This window comes from Microcebus murinus, chromosome 10 (genome assembly GCF_040939455.1).
Source record: "Microcebus murinus isolate Inina chromosome 10, M.murinus_Inina_mat1.0, whole genome shotgun sequence".
Classification (NCBI taxonomy): domain Eukaryota; kingdom Metazoa; phylum Chordata; class Mammalia; order Primates; family Cheirogaleidae; genus Microcebus; species Microcebus murinus.
In genome coordinates, this window is record NC_134113.1 from 7,605,415 (window position 1) to 7,626,912 (window position 21,498).

A 21,498-nucleotide genomic window follows, 5' to 3' on the forward strand; every position below is an offset into this window, starting at 1 on the left:
GGAAAATAAAGAGAGAGTAAGAGTTACAAGGAAACTGAAACAGGAAACTGGCAGGGAGTGATGCAAGGTGGACTGGGAGTTCAGGGAAGGGCCTTAGGTGGCATTTAGGAGTGACAAGGAGCCACCCATGGAAGATGGGAAGTGGAGGAACAGTGGACCCACCCAGCAGCGGACAGGGTAAGGGCAAGGGCCCTGAGGTGGGAACACCCTGAGAACCTTCGAGGGACGCACAGGGGCCAGTGTGACTGCAGTGCTGAAGCGAGGGCGAGCTGCGGCAGAGGCGAGGTGTGAGGGGCAGGCCGGGCCAGGCCACACTGGAGAGCCTGGGCTGCGTCCTGTGCATGCTGGGAGATGCCTGGAGGGTTTTCGGCAGAAGAGTGGCAGGATCTTATTTAAATTTCGAGAAGATCCCTTTGGCCACTGCAGGGAGGAAGGACAACAAGAGAGGCTACTAGGAGATTAGTTTTGAGGCTACTGCTGTGGTCCAGGCCTGGATCAAGTTAGACAGTGGAGAAGATTCAGGAACATTCTGGAGGCTATTAAATGCTCATGACAACCAACCTGAGGCAGATTCGACTGGGTCAGCATGGCCATTTGACCATTTCATAGAAAAGGAAACTGAGGCCAAGAATAACAAAACGATCATGCCCCAGATCACGCAACTGGCATGTGCTGGACTTGGGAATGAAACAAGACTTGGGCTCCCTGCCCTATGTTCCTCTGCCGGCAGAGGGACAAGGCATGACAGGGAATGCTCCTGGTAACAAGAGCATAGATGAACGAGGGTGACCTCTGAAAACGCCAGAAGGGCCCTGACCTTCCCTGTAGCCCTCACAGGAAGTGCTTGATGAACAATTGCTGGCTGACCCCAGCACCTCAGAAACACACGCCCACTGTGTCCCTTTTCAAGTCCCAGTGTGCACTAGGTAGGAAAAGCCAGAGAGTGGGTGCCTTCTCAGTTTTCTTCCTCTGAAAAACAAGCATACCTCTCTTTCAACGAAACTGGAAGTAACTGAAAGACTCCCTCCTGCGTGGCAGCTAAGACCTCAGACTCTGGGGTCCAACAGGCCTGGCTCCATCTGACTTCCCGCTCTACCACAGCTGTGAGACTTTCGATGTGCTACTTAATTTCTCTGAGCCTCGGTCTCCTCGTCTGCAAAATGGGGCTGTTAATAACTGTTCCTGCCTCAAAGAGTTAGGCAGAGGTGATAAGAGGAGCCACAGAAAGTGCATTAAATACATGGTAGCTGCTGCCTTATTGCCACCATCAGGCTCATGTCTCAGCCTGTAATACGGAGCTAGAGAACTGCTGCTGAGCTGAGGCTGACTAGATGTTTCTGAAGAGAAGACAGGTGCTGACTGCAAGGTGCCACTGCCCCTCCCATGGGCCCCTACAGCCTGATGGGGATGCAGAGCAAACACACCTGCAGAAGCCATCGGGACACCTGCAAAGAAAGACTTCCTCCTGGGGGAATAAATAAGTCGAAAAGAGTCCGTAGTAGCTGGTGCTGACAGAGAAAGGAAATGAGCCCATTTTCTATGGGTCATTAAATGTGATGAAAGGATCCGGCTTGCGTGGAGGCTCTGGGAGCTGATAGGTAGTCACTTCATCAGCCCGGGCCGAGCCTCCAGCTTCGGGCTGCAGCCTTCCTCGGAGGACATCTCCTCCACCTTCTTCTGTCTGAACCCCTCAGGTCTACGCCGAGGGCCCCTGCGGTCTCCTCTCTCCCTTCCCAGGTCCATGTGAACCAAATCCAGAGCCAGACTGCCTGCCTTTGCTTTGCAGCTCTGCCACTTGCACGCTGTTGCTGAACCTCTCTGTGCCGTGGTTTCTTCTTATGTAAAATGGGGATAATAGTGCCTCACTCTAAGGCTATTATAAGAATTAATAATCTAATCTGGAAAAAAGCACTTGCAACAGGGCCTGGCCACTAGGGAACTGCTGGACCAGTGTTTGTTAAATTAATAAAAAATTTAAAACCTGTCTAATTCCTTTCATCTTGGTTTCTTATCCTGATCCCCAGGCATAGGTTTCTATCAAACATCATCAAATCTCAGAGCTCATTTTCAGAAGGGGTAATAGGCCCAGAGAATCAAAGGGACTGGGTGACAGCCTATCTTGAACCCAAACTCATATCTGCCCCTGAAATTGTGGTGGCACCAGGTGACCTGTTCCTTTTTCACGCATCCCAGCCTCTGTCTCCATGCCTCTGCTTAGAATACCCTGTCTCTGGCTGTTCAGCCTATCATTCAAATGTTCAAATGGCACTCCTAGGAAGAACTTCCACTCATCGGCAAAATAAACCTTCTTCCCTACAATGGGGCATAATTCAGGTTGACAACACAATGGCTGGATGTGACTGAGGCACAGAGGGTGAATCAGACCCAGTTCCTGTCCTTGGGAAGCTCAGGTTAATCATCCGTATCTGTCTGGTTCCAAGCTCCCAGCTCCTCTGGCGTGGTGAGCCAGGCACCCAACAGGCACTAAGGACCCGAACTTACTCACATCTCCATGTTCAAGGCCTGGTCCTCCTTCTACTGCTACCCTGCCTTCTCCAGGCAGAAACCTACTGACAGCACTTTCACCGGGCCAGTCCTGTGGGCCCGGGAACACACAGCTAGTTCAGTAGAACTCTCTGGCCTTGGGGTGCCCACTGACCTTTTAGCCTGAGCCCCCAACCCCTGCTGCATCTGCCAATTCAGACCATCCCGGTCCCTATTCTTGTTTACATATCTGAGACAAAGCTGGCTACAGGAGGCAAAAGCAAACTCAAGAGTCACGGAGGACTGGGTTCAAATCCAGTGGGGTGACATTGGGCCAGCCACATGAATCCTGTGTTCCACAATTTCTTCATCTGCAAAATGGAGGCTGGGCACAGAGGCTCACGCCTGTAATCCCAGCACTCTGGGAGGCTGAGGTGGGAGGATCGCTTGAGCCCAGGAGTTGGAGGCACCTATGATCATGCTGCTGCACTTCAGCCTGGGTGATAAGAGCAAGACCCTGTCTCTTAAAAAAAAAAAAAAAAAAATCCTAGTGATAACAATGCCCAATGCCCACCCCTCATGGAGCTACTGTTAAGAATTAGAGAGAACATAAGTCCATATCCCAGCACAGAAGCAACTGTGGCTTACCCAGGGATCCCCTTTCTCTTCTCCACCCTGGCCTAACTTCCTCATTCTTTCAAGCTCACGTTCCACTACCTGGAGGAAGCTTTCCCTAATTTTTCCAGGTTACCCTGAGCTCCATTCTCTCTCCACTCTCACTGCATGACCCCAGCGTTGAGCATTTTCTTGTTCTCTCATTCCTTTACTAGAGTTAACTTTCTCTTTCCAGCCAGACAATAAATGACAAATTCAGTCCTAAACCTGCCCCATAGCATCTCACTAGAGAAGCTTGAAAAGCAACTTGCTAAGGTAGCCCAGGACTCTGGGAAAAGGTGAAGATTTGGAGTGCAAAAACTGGACGGGAAGCCGACCTCTGCTGTGTGACTTTCCAGCACTCACTTCTCTAAGCCTCGAGTTTCTCATCTGGAAAATGAGGACTGAAAAGTATTTACTCTCAAGGGGGGAGGGGGGGGCAAGGGCAATATATGTAACCTTAACATTTGTAGCCCCACAATATGCTGGAGAAAAAAAAAAGAAAAAGAAAAGTGTTCACCTGACATAGTTGCTATGGAGGACAGATGAGCCAACATATATGAAACTAAAAAGTGTTACTTAAGGGATTATTATTTTCAGATGCTCAAACCCAAACCTACCAATATCTCAACTTTCCTAAACCTAAGACTCAAGAGATCTGCTCATTCCACTGAGCTTTTTAGGCCCCAAATTATCTGCCAAAACCCACTCTCTTAACTGTCCAACCTAAACAAAAAGCTAACAGCTTAGAACTCACAGCATCCATGAAACACAAACCTTATCCAGCTCAGGGACCACAAAGTCCCTCCCTCATTCTCAGCTCTCATCTCTCCTGGACACAGGTTTCTCCTTCCCAGCTTAAAGCACCCCACTCCTCAAACCTGCTAACCAGGTGTCGGCCAGGCATCATTTCCAGCCTGCAGTCCAACTTCCATGGAAGGTGAACATGGGGAAAGAAAACCACAGAGGGTATGGACCACATGGCTGTACGGAGGGGGGGGGGAGTCTGGGTAGTAGAATGAAAGATTCCGCTAGAATTTTGTGTCCAACACAGTTGCTAAATGTACTATAATTATCTCATTTGTGTGAAAATTCAAGGATCTGCATTCTGCTATTTTCATCAGACTAGAACTGGGGAAAATGGCAAGAAGTTGGGGTTCAAAGTCTAATGCCTAGGAACCAAACCTAGCCACCCGAGAAATGAAATCCCTGATCACCCTGCAGCCCCCAACTCCAGGCCCAGCCCCCAGACTCCCATTCACAGCCCCCTAGACTTCCCCATTAATACCATGAAGGCAACACAGACATCAGGTTCTATCAGAGTGAACTGTTTCTACATGATTTTTTCCGCTGGGAAAATTGCTTTGTCTATCTCTGTTAAAGACCCCCAAATCAAGCACCTTATTAACACCCGAACTAAACAATTTAAAGGGGAAAGGGGAGAAAGGAAAAGGGATCAGGCGCCAGAGGGGTAGCCCCAGGCCTGCTGTGAGCAGGAGATGGGTGTGAGGCCAGGTCAGCGGCTCCTGGGCCCTAAGCCCCGGCAGGGCAGCCCCCCAAGTGCCTAAGTTCTTGCTCACAGCCCCCCAACGCTTCCAGCACGGTGGCGACGGCTGGCCTCCGGCAGGCTTCTCAGCCCAGAGGCGGATCCCGGACCGGAAACGCCCCCCTGCCCAGCCAGCCCAGACCGCGCCCCCCCTTTCCTGCTGCCCCCTCCCCCCGGGCCTGGCCACAGGCCCCGGATCCCCGGGCTCGCTTGGCCGCTGCAGCCGGCAGGAGCGGCCTGTCGGGCGGCCGCGGTCCCTGGCCTTCGCCGCGGCCCCTCCAACTCCGAGTGCTGCGGGGCCAAGGCGAACACAAAAGGAAGGGAGGCGCTGCCAGCGACGCCCCTGCCAGCCCCCTCGACCCCCTGAGCGGGGATCGGCAAAGCATCCGCGCACCCCCAAAGCTCCAGACCCCGAGGAGCCCCCCACAGAAGATTCCAGGACGCCTCCTGGGGGCTGTAGGGGCGGCCAAATCTGCCCAGCGGCAGGTGCCCCCGGCCGCACGATAACTTTGAAACTTTGGGCCAGGGCACGAGGATGGGGGTCCCCAAAAAGGAGGAAATGGGGATCGGTGGGCTATTTCTTTATTTTTGCCACAACCCACTTTCCAGATGGGCCGGCGCGCGGCTCCGGCCTGGACGAGGTTCTCTGCGCCTCCTCCCCGGCCGGCCCCGGAACCCCCGGCCCTCGCGCGCCCGCGGCCGGGACGCGGTGGCCCGGCCTCTGCCCTGGCGGGGCTCGGGCCGCGCCAAGCACTCACCTCCGCCGGGCTGCGCTCCCCGCGGGCCTGCGCCGAGCCCGATAAATGGTATGCTATGACTAGAGGTATGATTACGTTATTATTAGTAGTAATAATAAGAGTAAATGCTATTTAATTATGGGCGGCCGCATCCTGCTCCCGGCGCCGCCGCTCCGGCAGCTCCGTCCATGTGGCTCCGGAGCGCTTTACTTTCATTTCCAGCCCCTCGGCCGGCCGCTCGCGGCAGCACCCGCTGGAGGCTCCGTCTCCCTGCAGCTCTGCCTCCTCGGGTCCTAGAGAGCGCGGCTCCCCTCGCCTCGGCGCGCCCAGGGTGGGCGGCGCGGGCTGCGCACCTGGGGAGGAGCGGTTGGGGGAGGAGGGGGAGCCCCCCTTCCCCGGGGACAGCTCATGCCTGGAATTCACCTTTATTTTCCTTAAAAGTGTCCTTCCTTTTAGGGGGTTTTCTTTCGATGGTTCTGCATTTCTGGGCTGATGCTGGTCAAATCCAGTGCCTCCTCCCTCCCCATCCGTGTCAAAAGCCCCCAGGTTTCCAGGTGCTTTCATGCTCCCAAAAACCCTTTTCGCAGATGAGGACTGGAGGCACGGGGAGGAATCAGCATCTCACTTGGCTGGGGTTTTATGTATTGGCTGTAAAATAAACAATTATTCAATGACTTGTTAAAGCCGGCAAGGCAGACTTTATTCAAGGGGGGCCATCATGGTTGGTGTAGGGACTACTGCAACCTGCAATGGGGTTTCGCTGTGGAGGACAGAGATGGGGCTTAACTAGGAATTAGCCCGGGAACTGGAAATGTATAGCAAGCAGCAAAGTGGGGGTCAGTGGATAGAAAATTACAGCAAGGGTTGGGGAGGGTTCTGGCTAACCAGACCTAACGGGATTCTTCCTAAAGGCAAGCCAGAGCGATCAGACCTCACCTGGAGAATCATGGAGGATGAGGAACCTGCTTAAATATTGATGATCAGATATGCTGGATGGGGGATTCTAGCTAAACCAATCTAGCAGGATTCTTGCTAAAATTGGACAATGAAGAGATGAACACAGAGGTCCAAAAGTATAGGCCTAGCTGACAAGTTCAGGGTAGCCCAAGTAGAGTTCCATCAAGGAGACAATCTTTGCCAGGGATCTTTCCAGAAAAGATTTGATGCCACTTGGAAGACCTGCTAGGTAAAGGTAAAGGGGGATTAACCAGGCAGACCCTCTGTAGTCTCCCCCACACACCCCCCCACTGCCTCAGAGCTGGTAAAGGTAAGGCTGGAGATTGGACCTACAGCTCTTGATTCCAAATACTGCTCATATCACCTTACCGCTACCTGCCCATTGATTCCCAGAGAATGCCTAAGAGTTCTCTCAGATTTCCCCTGCCCCCTCTTCATTTTACATGTGTGTGTGTATGTTTATTTATAGCTTATTGTGGATCAGCTGTGAGCCTGCCGGATTTTATCTTTACAAATTTTATCTCTTCCACCAACATTAGTGACAGACAGAATCTTAGGACTGGAGATACAACAGTGAGACCAATTTTAAGTATTTAAATACACTATGGTAAGTGCTAGGAGAAACAGGAACCTGGACCCATGTGTACTTATTTTTCACGATAATCCTGGAAGATTGGTTTTGTCATGCCCATTTTACAGATGGGAAACTTAAGCTCAGAATTAAGTGACTGGTCCAAGGTGGCAGTTCTGCCTCCAGGGTCTGTGGGCTTTATATGGCCTCCTACACTTTCCACTATCTCTGCATTAAGGGAGAATTGAAAGAGGAACAAAATGCACCTGCACCTTCAAAAGTTCTCTGACTCTTCCTTCTGTGGGTGCCTTCTCCCTCTTCACTACTCTGAGATCAACAAACAAAGAGACAGCCTCTGGCATGAGGAATATGGACACTTATGTCCAGCTATGAAAGCAGAGTCCAGTGGCCCTCAGACATCGCTGATAGTCAGTGGGAAATCAGCCCCTGGGTCACCCGGGATAGACTCAGTCAAGACCATGGGCTAAAGGCAGTCACATACTGAGCCTGATAATTTAGGAAGGCCAGATGGTGTGATGCAGATGTCACTGAGGTGTCATTAGGAAAAGCAAGCTCCCCAGCCCTGCCACTTGGTGGCTGTGTGACTCTGGGTAATCTCATAGCATCAATTCCCTCATTTGTAAAATAAGGATAAGAACACTGAATCAATAGAAAGTTTGTTTCAAGGACTACAATGAAATGTCTATAAAGCATGCAGTGAGAGATGAATAAATGTCAGTTCCCATATCTGCTGTGCAATTGAGTGAAACACTCTTGACAACTTATCATAGTAGGTACCATGTTGTTATTAAATATCATCACTCCCATTTTATGGATGTGGGTGCTAAGGCCAGTTGAATTAGTGCATCTCGCTTCAGATGAACTAGCTGGCAAATGGTCTGGTGATTCCACCATCCCAGGCTGCTGGTGAAATGACACATCTCCTTAAAAGAGGACTCTCCATCATTTGGGGAATTTAGCTGGATACCAGCCTCCCATCTCTTCAATTTGGCATCAACTTGTTAAACCGTTTGGGCTGCCTGAGATAGTAAAGGGGCCTTTAATACAAGATCCCAGCCAGAGGTAAGAGTGCTTTGGAGAAAGGAGCCAGGAGGCTGGCACTGGTAAGTTTTCTGGGAAGCCCCATGTTGTCAGGCAGCAGTGTCCCTACACTGAAGCTGAAATAGCAGTAACATCCACCACTTCTTGTTTACTATGAACCCAACACTGCATATGTTGATTCTCTTACCCTCCCCCAAACCCTGTAAGGTAGGGATTGTTTTTACCTGTTTTCAGGTAGGAACAAACACAAAACAGTTACGTGACTTGGACAAGGTCACACAGCTAAGAAAGAGACAGAGGCAGGATTCAGTTCCAGGCTTGTCCACCTGTAAGGCATAACCACTGCACCATCACGTGGACATTTTAAATCTGGATCTGGCTCACGCCTGTAATCCTAGCGCTCTGGGAGGCCGAGGCGTGCGGATTGTTCCAGGTCAGGAGTTCGAAACCAGCCTGAGCAAGAGCGAGACCCTGTCTCTACTATAAATACAAAGAAATTAATTGGCCAACTAATATATATAGAAAAAATTAGCCAGGCATGGTGGCACATGCCTGTAGTCCCAGCTACTCGGAAGGCTGAGGCAGCAGGATTGCTTGAACCCAGGAGTTTGAGGTTGCTGTGAGCCCGGCTGACACCATGGCACTCATTCTAGCCTGGGCAACAAAGCGAGACTCTGTCTCAAAAATAAATAAATAAATAAATAAATCTGAATCTGTCACTAGTTAACCCCAAGGGCTTGTCATGGGAGTGAGTCACTGGAGAATGGGATTCAGAGGCTCATGCTCCTAATTCTGAGGAACTAACAGGTGCATCATTTATTTATTCAGTGAGCACCTTCTGCTTAGGCTTATCTCCTGGGAGGGCCTAAGTACATGGCAACCTTAAATTGCAACAATGAGTAGGATTCATTCACTTCCTCGACAAATGTTCATTCATTACCAGGTCTTGTGTCCCCACAGGTCTAGCATTATTCCAGGACCTAGCCCTCAGCAAGGAGTCTTAATCTGGGGTTTAGGGAAGGTCCCTGAAGATATACACACCACTTTAGGCTTAGGTTTCTTTTTCCTTATTTGCAAATTGAAGGTGCTGTGTCCCACCAAAATTCATATGTTGAAATCCTATCCCTAATGTGATAGTATTAGGAAGTGGGGCCTTTGGAAAATCATTAGGACATAAGGATGAAGTCCTCAAGAATGGGATTAGGAGCCCAGGAGTTCGAGGCTGCAGTGAGCTATAGTCCTCTGCCACTGTACTCCAGCCTGGGCAACATAGTGAGACCCTGTCTCAAAAGAAAACAAAATAGGATTAGTGCCCTTATAAGAACAGACACTGGATTGAGAGATACTCTCTCTCTCTCTTTCTGCCAGGTGAGAATACAACAAGAAAACAACAATCTGTAAGGCCAGAAGGCAGCCCTCACCTCTTGGTAACCATATTGGCATCCTGATCTTGGATTTCCAGCCTCCAGATCTGTCAGAAATAAATTTCTATTGCTTAAGCCACCCAGTCTATGGTATTTGGTATAGCAACCTGAGGTGACTAAGACAGGGGGGTAATAAGAGTGCCTACCCCATAGGGTCTACAATGGTTAATTTTATGTGACAACTTGACTAGGCCATGGAGTGCCCAGATATTTCGTCAAACATTATGGGGTGTTTCTGTGAGGGTGTTTTTGGATGAGCTTAATATTGAAATTCATAAACTAAATAAAGTAGATTGCCCCTCCTAAGGTGGGTGGGCCTCATCTAATCAGTTGAAGGCCCAAATAGAACAAAAAGGCTGACCCTCCCCCAAATATGAGGGAATTCCCATCTGACAGCCTGTGAGCTGGAACACTGATTTTTGTCCTACCTTAAGACTTGAACAGAAACATGGGCTCTTCCTGAGTCTCCAGCCTGCTGACTGCAGGTCTTAGGGCTTCTCTGTCTCCATAATCACATGAGCCAATTCATTATAATAAATCTCTCTCTCCTTCTCTCTCTCTTTCTGTGTATATATATGTGTACACACACACTCACACACATGCACATCTTATATTGGTTCTGTTTCTCTGGAGAACCCTGACTCATATAGGGTCACTGCAAGGATTAAGTGAATTATTACATGCAAAACATTGATATATGTGTGATTCTTAATTTTAAAATAAATTTAAAAATCATTCTTGGGACACAATCTATAGAATTCAGACTCTCAAAGGTGAGGGTGACATAAAAAAAGAGAAGGGAGGCTCCATGGGTCTAGAGGGTGAGATAGGCTAGCCACCAGACAACTATAATACCATGTGCAAAACGCAGACGACGAAACATGGTCACATTTGTCCCCAACGTGTTAGAAAAATGTTCAAACATACAGAAAGTTGAAAGAACTGCACAGTGAACACCCACATGCCCTAGATTATTCTGCCATTGTTAACATTTTGCTGTATTTGCTTTATTACATATTCATACACCCATCAATCTCCGTAACATTTTTGTTTTTAAAAAAGTAATTTTTGACTTTCTTTTTTATGCTCTTTTGCATTTTATAAATTTAAGCAGACTACTGTCAGTTTTCATTTAAAAAACATGTAACAAAAAATTGTTAAAAAAGAAGATAATTTGCTAAAAAACATTTGGTACCAGGAAACCCTCCATAAACATTAGACCAGAATTTAAGCTCCTCTGTGAACACCATTCTTTTCTCTCTCCTGGGTTTCTCAGGAGCTGGAACAGTGCCTTTTCCGACATGGATGTTTGATAACTATTTTTGGTGTGAATGAATTATTTTAATTATGGTTAGTAATCAAGATTAAAAGAACAGTGAGGAGCCTTTGGCATGAACCCCCAGGGGGATGCAGTTTGAGTGTCCTTCACAGATGATGTAGCCGCCCCTGCCCACCAGCAGAGGGGTACTGGGGGAGGCTCCCCTCCTATGCGGTGGGCCCACCCACCACTCCCCAGGGGCCACAGGCCAGCACCTGGTGGGGTCTTGGGAATTTCTGTCCACATTCCTCACGTGTCAGGCATACTTCAGCCATTTGTTTTTGATCAGACTAAATGGCAAGTCAGCAGCCTTGGTAGTTTTTCAGGAAAGCAGCATAAATATTGTTATTTATTCCACTTACAATTGGCAATTAAGTTTGCTTTCAGGCACCAGAATGGAATTTAAAACATTCAGTTAAGTAAACTAAACTAATCAGAGGCAGCCTGTTTTTGTCTTCATTCTTTAAAAAAAGAGAAAAAGCTGCACAACAGAGAAAGAAAGGTCCGGAACACTCCCCCTCTCCTTATTCCCCTCATACACACCTCACAATGATTTGTTTTGTGTGTGTGTTGAAAATGACCCAGAGACCTGGCTTCCACTGTCTCCTATCTAAATCATGGTTTAATTTGGGCAAGTTATAGGACCTCTCAGGGCCACAGTTCTTCACCTGTTGAAATGAGGACAGGGGTGCCCTAGGAGGGCCACCTGTCAAAGGCTATGATTCCACTTCCAGGGCCAGGCAGACTAGCTGCTAAGGGATAATCTGAAAGAGAGAAAGTTGGAGAAAGGGTGGGAAAGAGAGAAAAAGAGAGAGAAGATGACAAATGTGTTGCTTGGAAACAGTGATGATTCTTGATTCCTCTGACTCACTGTGCACCCTTGGGCAAACCCCATTCTTTTTTTTTTTTTTTTTTTTTTTTTGAGACAGAGTCTCGCTTTGTTGCCCAGGCTAGAGTGAGTGTGCCGTGGCGTCAGCCTAGCTCACAGCAACCTCAAACTACTGGGCTCAAGGGATCCTCCTGCCTCAGCCTCCCAAGTAGCTGGGACTACAGGCATGTGCCACCATGCCCGGCTAATTTTTTTTGTATATATTAGTTGGCCAATTCATTTCTTTCTATTTATAGTAGAGACGGGGTCTCGCTCTTGCTCAGGCTGGTTTCGAACTCCTGACCTCGAGCAATCCGCCCGCCTCGGCCTCCCAGAGAGCTAGGATTACAGGCGTGAGCCACCGCCAAACCCCATTCTTTTTAAACCTGTCTCCCCATTTGTAAAGGGCTTTAAGATAGAGACTAGATATAGAAGTAAGAGAGTCTCAATTGCTAGGGTGTGCTGTCAGGCTTAGTTTGTGATTTTTAGCTTCGAATCAGGAAAACCTTCAGGCAGAACATCTACTTTCCAATTCTCCATAAGCCCCTCCAGGCCCCATTACTTCTTTATACCTTCTTGGCCCTTGAAGGACATTGAATTTCTGCTAAGAATTCCCTTCGAGTTTCCCACGATCCATCAGCTAGATGAGGAGGGGAAGATCACCTAAGATGTTCTGCCACCCACCTTCCTCTTCCCTTTGGGAGGTCTCTGAGGGCCAAGGAAAGTCTCAAGTAAAACTGGAAAAGGGAGCCTGGGCATCACCCCACAAAAAACCCGGATTGATGTGATCAGTCCCAGCTGGAAGCAGCACAGAGCACAGGATTAGCGTCAGGCCTAATTGGGAGCACATCTCAGCCTATTCGGATTACTTTTTTTTTTTTTTTTTTTTGAGACAAGGTCTTGCTCTGTCCCCCATGCTGGAATGCAATGTCATGATCATAGCTCACTGCAGCTTTGCACTCCCTCCAGGGCTCAAGGAATCCTGCCTCAGCCTCCTGAGTAGCTGGGACTACAGGTGTGTGCCATCATACCTAGCTAATTTGTTAATTTAATTTTTGTAGAGATGAGGTCTTGCTATGTTGCCCAGGCTGGTCTCAAACTCTTTGGCTCAAGCGATCCTCCCACCTTGGCCTCCCAAAGTGCTGGGATTATGGGTGTGAGCCACCATGTCTGGCCTCAGATGACTCATTTTACTTTATTTTTTTGAGACAAAATCTCACTCTGTCGCCTGGGCTAGAGTACAGTGGCATCATCGTATCTCACTGCAACCTCAAATTCCTGGGCACAAGTGATCCTCCTGCTTCAGCCTCCAAGTAGCTGGGACCACAGGCCCATTCCACCAGGTAGATGACTCATTTTAAGCAAACATCTGGTGAACCTGACTGATATCCGGTTTAATGAGGAAACCTGAAGCACCTAGGTTCAGGACAGGCCAGGCCCAGAGAGGATCCTGGCAAGACAGATTCAGCTCCTGCCCCAGAGACCCTCCCAGGCTGAGGAGGAAGCCACCAAGAAAACTATAAACTCTGTGCAAAAGCCCTCAGAGCCATAAACCAACTATTGTGGGTACCTGCAGGAGAGTGTTAAATATGATTAAAATGCTCTTTTCAAATTTTATTTTTTTAATATGGAGGAAGTGAGGTTCAATTTCCTTTTTTTGTTGTTGAGACAAAGTCTCACTCTGTTGGCCTGGGTAGAGTGCAATGGCCAGGAGTTTAAGGCCAGCCTGGGCAACATAGCAAGATCCTATCTTTTTTTTTTTTTTTTTTGAGACAGGGTCTTGCTCTGTCAACCAGCTAGAGAGCAGTGGCATCATCATAGCTCACTGTAACCTCAAACTACTAGGCTCAAGCAATCCTCCTGCCTCAGCCACTGGCGTAGCTGGGACTATAGGTACAAGCCACCATGGCCAGCTGATTTTTTCATTTTTTTGTACAGATGGGGTTTTGCTCTTGCTCAGGGTGGCCTCAAATTCTCCTGGCCTCAAGCGATCCTCCCACCTTGGCCTTCCAGAGTGCTAGGATTATAGGCATGAGCTACTGCGCCTAGCCAAGACCTGATCTTATTTGAAAAACAAAAAAAAGCTATGTGTGTGTGTGTGTGTGTGTGTGTGTGAGAGAGAGAGAGAGAGAGAGAGAGAGAGAGAGAGACAGGGTCTTACTCTGTAGCCCAGGCTGGAGTGTAGTGGTGGGATCACAGTTCACTGTAACCTTGAACTCCTAGGCTCAAACTATCTTCCTCTTCTACCTCCCAAAGTGCTGGGATTACAGGGCTTTGCCACCTCACCTGGCCCTATTTGTGTTTTTATACTTACAAAATTCAAACCTACAGAAAAGTCGCAAAAGTGTTCATAGAACTCCCCTATATTCTTCACCCAGCTTCACTAATTAACATTTTGCCACATCTGTGCTCTGTCTACATGTACATAAATACATTTAGCCATTTGAGAGTAAATTGAAAACATCCTACCTCTTCACCCCTAATTATTTCAGTACTTTCCCCCCAAGAACAAGGCAGTCTCTTATATAACCCAGTTCCATAATAAAAATCAATAAATTTAACATTGATACAATACTATTATTATCTAATATAGTTAAATTTTGCTAATTTTCTCAATATCGTCCTCTATAGCAATCCCCACCCACCCAGAATCTGATCCAGAACCATGTATTAAGCTTAGTTGTCTTTTTTTTTTAATGACACTGTCTCACTCTGTTGCCCAGGCTAGAGTGCAGTGACATCATGATAGCTCACTGCAATATCAAACTCCTGGGATTAAGGGATCCTGCTGCCTCAGCCTTCTGAGTAGCTGGGATGACAGTGCCACTGCGACCGGTTAGTTTTTCTGTTTTTAGTAGAGACAGGGTCTTGTTCTTGCTCAGGCTGGTATTGAACTCCTGAGTTTAAGCAATCCTCCTGCCTCAGCCTCCCAGATTGCTAGGATTACAGGCGTGAGCCATCTCTCCTGGCTTGTCTTGTCCTATTAGTTTCCTTTAATAGGCAATAGTTCCTCAGCTTTTCTTGCAAGGGTACAGACCAGTTATTCTGTACGGAAGTATGTCCCTCAGCTTGGGTTTCCATGCTGTTTCCTAATGATTAATTTTATGCATTGTTGACTGGACGTTGACTGGACGGATGATGTTGTGTCCTCGGTGCATCACATCAGAAGAAGGGGAGCCATGGATGTCTGTCCTGTTACTGATGTTCAAGTGGACCTCTAGGTTAAGGTGGTGTCCGCAGAACTTCTCTATGATGGGGTTACTATTTTCCCCTTTTAATTATCAAGTAATTTGTGAATATGTATTTGGAAACCTTCGAACGCTCTTTCAATATCATGGAAGAGAAAAGGGGAATAAGAAAAGTCTTTTCTTATTTACTTATTTTTTTTCTTTTTTGAGACAGAATCTCACTCTGTTGCCTGGAGCGAGTGCCGTGGCATCAGCCTAGCTCACGGCAACCTCAAACTCCTGGGCTCAAGTGATCCTTCTGCCTCAGCCACCCAAGTGGCTGGGACTACAGGCATTCGCCACCATGCCCGCTAATTTTTTGTAAATATATATATATATATAAATATTATTATTATTTTAGCTGTCCAGGTAATTTCTTTCTATTTTCGCTCTTGCTCAGGCTGGTCTTGAACTCCTGAACTAACAGGATCCACCCGCCTCGGTTTCCCAGAGTGCTAGGATTAAGGTGTGAGCCACCGCGCCAGGCAGGGAGTCTTTTCTTTCAGGAACGGACACCCAAATCTTACTGACGGGACCCAGCCACGCCTTCGGAAGCCCCGGCCTGGGTAGAAGGACCTGCGTGAATAGGAGCCTTCCCGGAAGGGCTGAGCCGCAGGGCCGCAAGGCCCTGGGGGACTCGTAGTCTCCCCAGACGCTCGCAGCTCACCACCGCCCTACGCTCTCCGCGAGAAAGAGCCAGAAGCTGAAAAGGGAGGGCGAGCAGGGAGGCGGTGGCGCTCGGACGCGGGGCGCCATGGGACGGGTAGTCCACGGAGCGCGCCCCGCCGCGCCCAGCGCCGCGCACTGGACTACCACACCCGACATGCCGCGCGCGCGGGCGGGGCCGGCCCGCCGGGCCTCTGACAAATCAAATCGGAGGAAAGAAACTGCCGGCTTTCAAAATCCTCCTCCTCCGCCATCATTTGCTGCGGTGAGGTGAGCAGGTGGTGAGGTAGACGCGGGTGACTAGCAGCCCCGGAGAGCGGACGGCCGGGGGGCTGGGCATCTGGGCCGCTGGACCCGGAGGTGGTGACCCCGACCTGACCTGACCCGGACCCGAAATCAGTCCCCGCCCCGTCGGGCGGACGCGCGCGCTCGGGTCGCCCCACGCGGCGGCGCCGCCTGTTTACGGTAGGGTCGGGGTCCCTGTCCTTTCCCCGTCACCTGCCTGGGTGGGGGTGGGGGCGCGGAGCGGCCCTGCACCTGGGCGAGGAAGGTGTGCGCCCCTCTGGGCCTTCTGCGCGCCCCCTCAGCCTCCTCCGCTGCGCCTTCGACGGCCCAGCGCGGAGGTGTGGCGAAGGGAGTGGGGATGCTGGGCGGCGCTGGCCCTTTTCACAAGTGAGGAAACTGAGGCCTAGAGAGGGCGTCTGACTCGCCCGGGCTGCCCAATCTGCAGCTGCCAGCAGTGGCGTTTCATGTTAGCATTGATGTGAACTGGAGGCGGTGCGAGTCCGCCGGGCATACCAGATGGGGCTCCCGCGCTGCCTGCCTGTCATTGACTGCCTGTGTTCGAGCGTCCACCGCCCCCCGCCGCTTCCTCCCAATAGGCCCCCGCCCTCGGGGGACCCGGGCCGGCGTTGCGGCCCCTGGGATCGGTGTGAGTCACCACTGACGCTTTGCAGGAGCGTGGATGTTCACCTCAGAGAGTCTCCTACACTGCTGCAGAGAAGGGAGAGGACGTTTCTGTATTAACCGTTTGTCTTTGCTCTGCCGCTGACCCTTGCTGACCTTGGACAAATCAGTTCATCTCTCTGTGCTCTGGTTTCTTAGTCTTTCTAAAGTGAGCGAGGTGTGCGGGAGAACTATGCATCTCTCTGTCTCTCCTAGACTGAGGAATGGGCCCCCTTCCAGCTGAGAAGTTCTGAGTTCCTAGTCCATCAGGAGCCCCACCACCACTATTCTACCCTCAAATTGTCCCATCTCAGGACTGCAAGAGGTGGTGGGATTTCTGGTTGGTTTTTATTCATTTTCATCCTGTCACTGTGTTGAGCACCTTCTAAATGCCAGGCCCTATGCAGATAGAGTGATCATGTCAAAACGTAGGTCAGATCACACCTCTTGTCTGCTAGAAACTCTCCAGTGGCTCCTTGTCACGCATAGTGAAAGCCACAATTCTTCAAATGGTCCTTATTCACTCTCTTTTCTCATCTCTTACCTCTGTTTTCCTTCCCTGTCTGTGCTCCAGCCCTGTTTCCCCCACAGGAGCCTTTGCATTTGCTGTTCCTTTTGCAGGAATGCTCTTCCCCCACATGTCTGCATGACCCAATCCCTTGTATCCTTCAGGTCTTTATTTAATTGCTTCTTTCCTAATAATGCCTTCTCTAATCATTCTACTTTATTATTTATTTTTTTGAGAGAGTCTCACTCTGTTGCTCGGGCTAGAGTGCCGTGGCATCAGCCTAGCTCACAGCAACCTCAAACTCATGGGCTCAAGCGATCCTCCCGCCTCTGCCTCCCAGAGTGCTAGGATTACAGGCATGAGCTCTAATCATTCTACTTTAAATTGGAACCCCTTCCAAAAGAAAACTACTGGCCCCCTTCTCTGTTTATTTTTATCATTGTCTAACATACTAAATATCTCATTTATAACACATGCTTCAAGAGGGCAGGGTTATACTCCTGTCTAGCACATAGTAGTACTCAGTAAATGTCTTGTCAAGTGAATGAGTGAAGGCCTTGCTTAGAATAATAATCCATGCTTATTGATAAGATGAACAGATATACCAGCCTGAGCAAGATCAAGACCCTGTCTCTACTAAAAATAGAAAGAAATTATTTGGACAGCAAAAAATATATAGAAAAAATTAGCCAGGCATAGTGGCGCATGCCTGTAGTCCCAGCTACTCAGGAGGCTGAGGCAGAAGAATTGCTTGAGCCCCAGGAGTGTGAGGTTGCTGTGAGCAAGGCTGACGCCACACGGCATTCTAGGCCGGGCAACAAAGTGAGATTCTGTCTTAAAAAAAAACCCAAACAGATATAGACAAACCAGGGTGATAAGGCATAAGATAAGAAGAGACAGGAAGCTGGCTGGCTGAGCCCAGAGGAAGCCTGGGAGGTGTGGGAGAATGGGGCATTACCACAACCATATCTGAGGATGAAGAGATTGAGGGAGGAGGCCTTCTGGATAGCACCTCCTGGTTCTTATTTTTATTATTTATTTTTGAGATGAAGTCTTGCTCTGTTGCCCAAGCTAGAGTGCAGTGGCATCAGACTAGCTTACAGCAACCTCAAACTCCTGGGCTCAAGCAATCATCGTATCTCAGCCTCCCAAGTAGCTGGGACTATAGGTGCCTGCCAGGACACCCGGCTAATTTTCTATTTTTAGCAGAGACAGGATCTCATTCCTTTCTTTTCTTTTCTTTTCTTTTTTTTTTTTTTTTGAGCCAGAGTCCCACTCTGTTGCCTGGGCTAGAGTGCCATGGCATCAGCCTAGCTCACAGCAACCTCAAACTCCTGGGCTCACACTATCCTCCTGCCTCAGCCTCACAAGTAGCTGGGACTACAGGCATGTGCCACCATGCCCAGCTATATTTTTAGTTGTCCAGCTAATTTCTTTCTATTTTTTAGTAGAGACAGGGTCTCACTATTGCTCAGACTGGTCTCAAACTCCTGAGCTCAAATGATCCACCACCTTGGCCTCCCAGAGTGCTAAGATTACACACATGAGCCACTGCACCCAGCTAGCACCTCCTAGTTCTGCCCCCTCATTACTCTTCCTTGATTTCTCTTCATTCCCTTCACTTCCTGAAAGGAGGAATGGAGCTGTTCTTTCTGTCAGTGTGCTGAGGTTCAGGCTGGAAGCTCCTTTTTCCGGCAACTCTGTCCCTGACCTATTGTGATGATAGCTGTTGTGATGTAGAGACCTCTGGTCTCCTAGGAACCCTGAGGGGCCACCATGGCCTGCCTAGTCTCTTGGCCAGGTTTGAAATCAGATGTGCAGTGGGCTGATCCCTGTGCCCCATACCCAGAGTCATGCCAGGTTGACAGTGGGGCATTCCCTGGCATGGATGACCTGGATACCATAGCCATCTATGTCCTGTTTGAGGAATGGGACCCTCAGACAGAGAGCAGCCAAGATGATCAGGCAGGTGTGTGCTTGGTGTAGACTCTTTGTAGCCATTGGTTTGGGACTTGACTCCCATTCACTGGGCAGTCCAGAAAATGGGCAATTCACATGGTTTTGCTGGGTATCCCAACTGGGACAGTTTGGTAGAGAAGGATTTGTAGTAAGGTGGTAAATCTTTGCAGGCTAAAACATGATTTTTCTGCTCTCTTACCATCTCCTCCACCTTTCTAGAACTGTTCTTTCTCTAATGCTGTTTTCATTTCTCCCAGTGGTTTAGTTCTAGGGTCTTCATAGCAAGAGGGGAGGGGAGTAAACTCCTGAGATAGCTGAAGTCCTACTACCCTGCCCCCATTATCAGGGGCCCCAGGAGACTCCTCTTTCTTTTCTTTCTTTCTTTTTTTTTTTTTTTGAGACAGAGTCTCACTTTGTTGCCCAGGCTAGAGTGAGTGCCGTGGCATCAGCCTAGCTCACAGCAACCTCAAACTCCTAGCCTCAAGCAATGCTACTGCCTCAGCCTCCCAAGTAGCTGGGACTACAAGCATGCGCCACCATGCCCGGCTAATTTTTTCTATATACATTATTTGGCCAATTAATTTCTTTGTATTTATAGTAGAGACGGGGTCTCGCTCTTGCTCAGGCTGGTTTCGAACTCCTGAGCTTGAGCAGTCTGCCCGCCTCGGCCTCCCAGAGTGCTAGGATTACAGGCGTGAGCCACCGCGCCCGGCCTCCTCTTTCTTTTTTTCTTTTCTTTTTTTGTAGAGAATAAGGGAAAGGCTTTAATCATGTACAATTTTAATAAGAACCATGGCAATTCTAAGTAGATTTAAAAGAAAAGTTGCTTAACATTAATTACATGGAGAGTTTTTCTAATTGAAAAACCTGTAAGCCATGTAGGAAAGAAAGAACAAAATAAGGAATGATCTTATTTTGTTCTCTGAGAGATTGATGGGAACAGAAATGACACTGCTTTATAGCGTGTGCCATCCACTAAGTCAGGGCTTCTCTCTGGACCTGAGTTTTCCAGTCTGTTAAAGGAAGAAGTTGAGCTAGATCACTATTGTACAATAGAACTATAATTCAAGCCACAAAAGCAAGCCACATTTGTAATGTTAAACCCTCTAGCAGCCTCATTAAAAGAAGTAAACAGGTGCATTATTTTTAATAATACTGTATATTTTATTTAACCCAATAGATCCCAAATATGATCATTTTAACCTGTAATCAATATTTCTAAAAATATTGGTGTGCTATTTTACATTCTTTTGTTTCAAAGTATATTCTCAAAAATCCAGTGTGTCTTTTACACTTGCAGCCCCTGTCAGTTTGGACCAGCCACATTATGTAAAAAGTAAAATAATTAAAGGAGTTGGGAGTTGCTATTATAAGACAGTAAAAAAGTGGGCTTTCTGCAGACTGAGCTATAGGAAAAAAAGAAAAAATAATAAATGAATTTAAAATTTTAAATTATGTAAATAAAATTTTAAATTATGTAAATAAAATTTTAAAAATATAAAAAAGACAGTAAAAAAGACTGTAGCTACTTAAGATGAAAGGGAAAAGGATTTAATTAAAATGTATATTTATATTTATGAGTGAACATAATTATTTACCCAAATCTTGAATTTTTTTTTTTTTTTAAAGACAGAGTCTCACTCTGTTGCCCCAGCTAGAGTGCTGTGGCATCAGCCTAGCTCACAGCAACCTCAAACTCCTAGGCTCAAGCGATCCTTCTCTCTCAGCCTCCCGAGTAGCTGGGACTACAGGCATGTGCCACCATGCCTGGCAAATTTTTTCTATTTTTGGTAGAGACAGGGTCTTGCTCTTGCTTAGGCTGGTCTTGAACTCCTGGGCTCAACCAATCTGCCTGCCTCAGCCTCCCAGAGTGCTAGGATTATAGGCATGAGCCACCGAACCCGGCCACTATATCTATTTTAAAGTTTGACCACCAAATCTTACCTAAGAGAAATGTTAGCAAGTAAAGCTGAAACTACCAGGGGAAAACAAACAAACAAAAAAACACTTAGGGAGGCAGCATAATGGAAAAAGAATATACCTTTGAGGGTTTTTTTTTTTGGCAGCGTCTTAGTCTGCTGCCTGGGCTAGAGTGCAGTGGTGTCATCATAGCCTCAAGGCTCTATGAATGCTGGGCACAGTTCCGGTATAAAAGTCCACAGGGACAGTATGAGGGCTCCCACTGGGATGTTTCAGGCTCCTTCCAGGGAATCAGTTGAAATGGGCCATGCTATGAGTGGCAAGCGAGACTGGGGTTCCTGTCCTTTCTGGGTTCTTCTGTATTTCAAACCTTGGTTTTTAGCAGCTTCTGGGGACTACCTGGGCTCCAGGAGGTAAAGTGCGTGTCTGTCTGTTCACCTCCTCGAGTGCTGGCCTCTCCTGGCTGGTTCAGGCCCCATTGCCTCCTGCTGCCCTGTAGCATCTGGCTCTTCTTGGGGTAAATGTAGCACCTTTGTGGTTTCAGCCATGGGCTCTTGGGCATGTGGGTCTTGATAGTGTTTTTGTCCCTTCTCAACTTGGGGAACAGTTCCTCGTGTCTGGTGTCAGCCCAGTGCAGCAGCCCGCAGGCATC

The 21,498-nt window shown here is 48.3% G+C and overlaps 2 protein-coding genes across 5 annotated transcripts in view; one reads left to right on the forward strand and one right to left on the reverse strand.

Annotated features, from left to right (window-relative positions):
- The window catches only part of ZC3H7B (zinc finger CCCH-type containing 7B), a 54,722-nt gene extending 48,987 nt beyond the window's left edge, over positions 1–5,735 (reverse strand). The window contains exon 1 of the mRNA XM_012741889.3: positions 5,443–5,735. The gene's annotated coding sequence lies outside the window, so the exon portion shown is untranslated. The remainder of the gene's footprint in view (positions 1–5,442) is intronic.
- Positions 5,736–15,739: 10,004 nt separating this feature from the next.
- Positions 15,740–21,498, forward strand: part of RANGAP1 (Ran GTPase activating protein 1) — a 32,003-nt gene continuing 26,244 nt past the window's right edge. The window contains exon 1 of one of the 4 annotated variants that reach the window (XM_012741779.3): positions 15,740–15,784. Coding sequence is in view for 2 of the 4 variants with exons in the window: in XM_076006968.1 (XP_075863083.1) it covers positions 18,744–18,936 (193 nt within the window). In the remaining 2 variants the exon portion in view is untranslated. The other 3 variants (XM_012741778.3, XM_076006968.1, XM_012741777.3) reach the window with 3 other exon arrangements.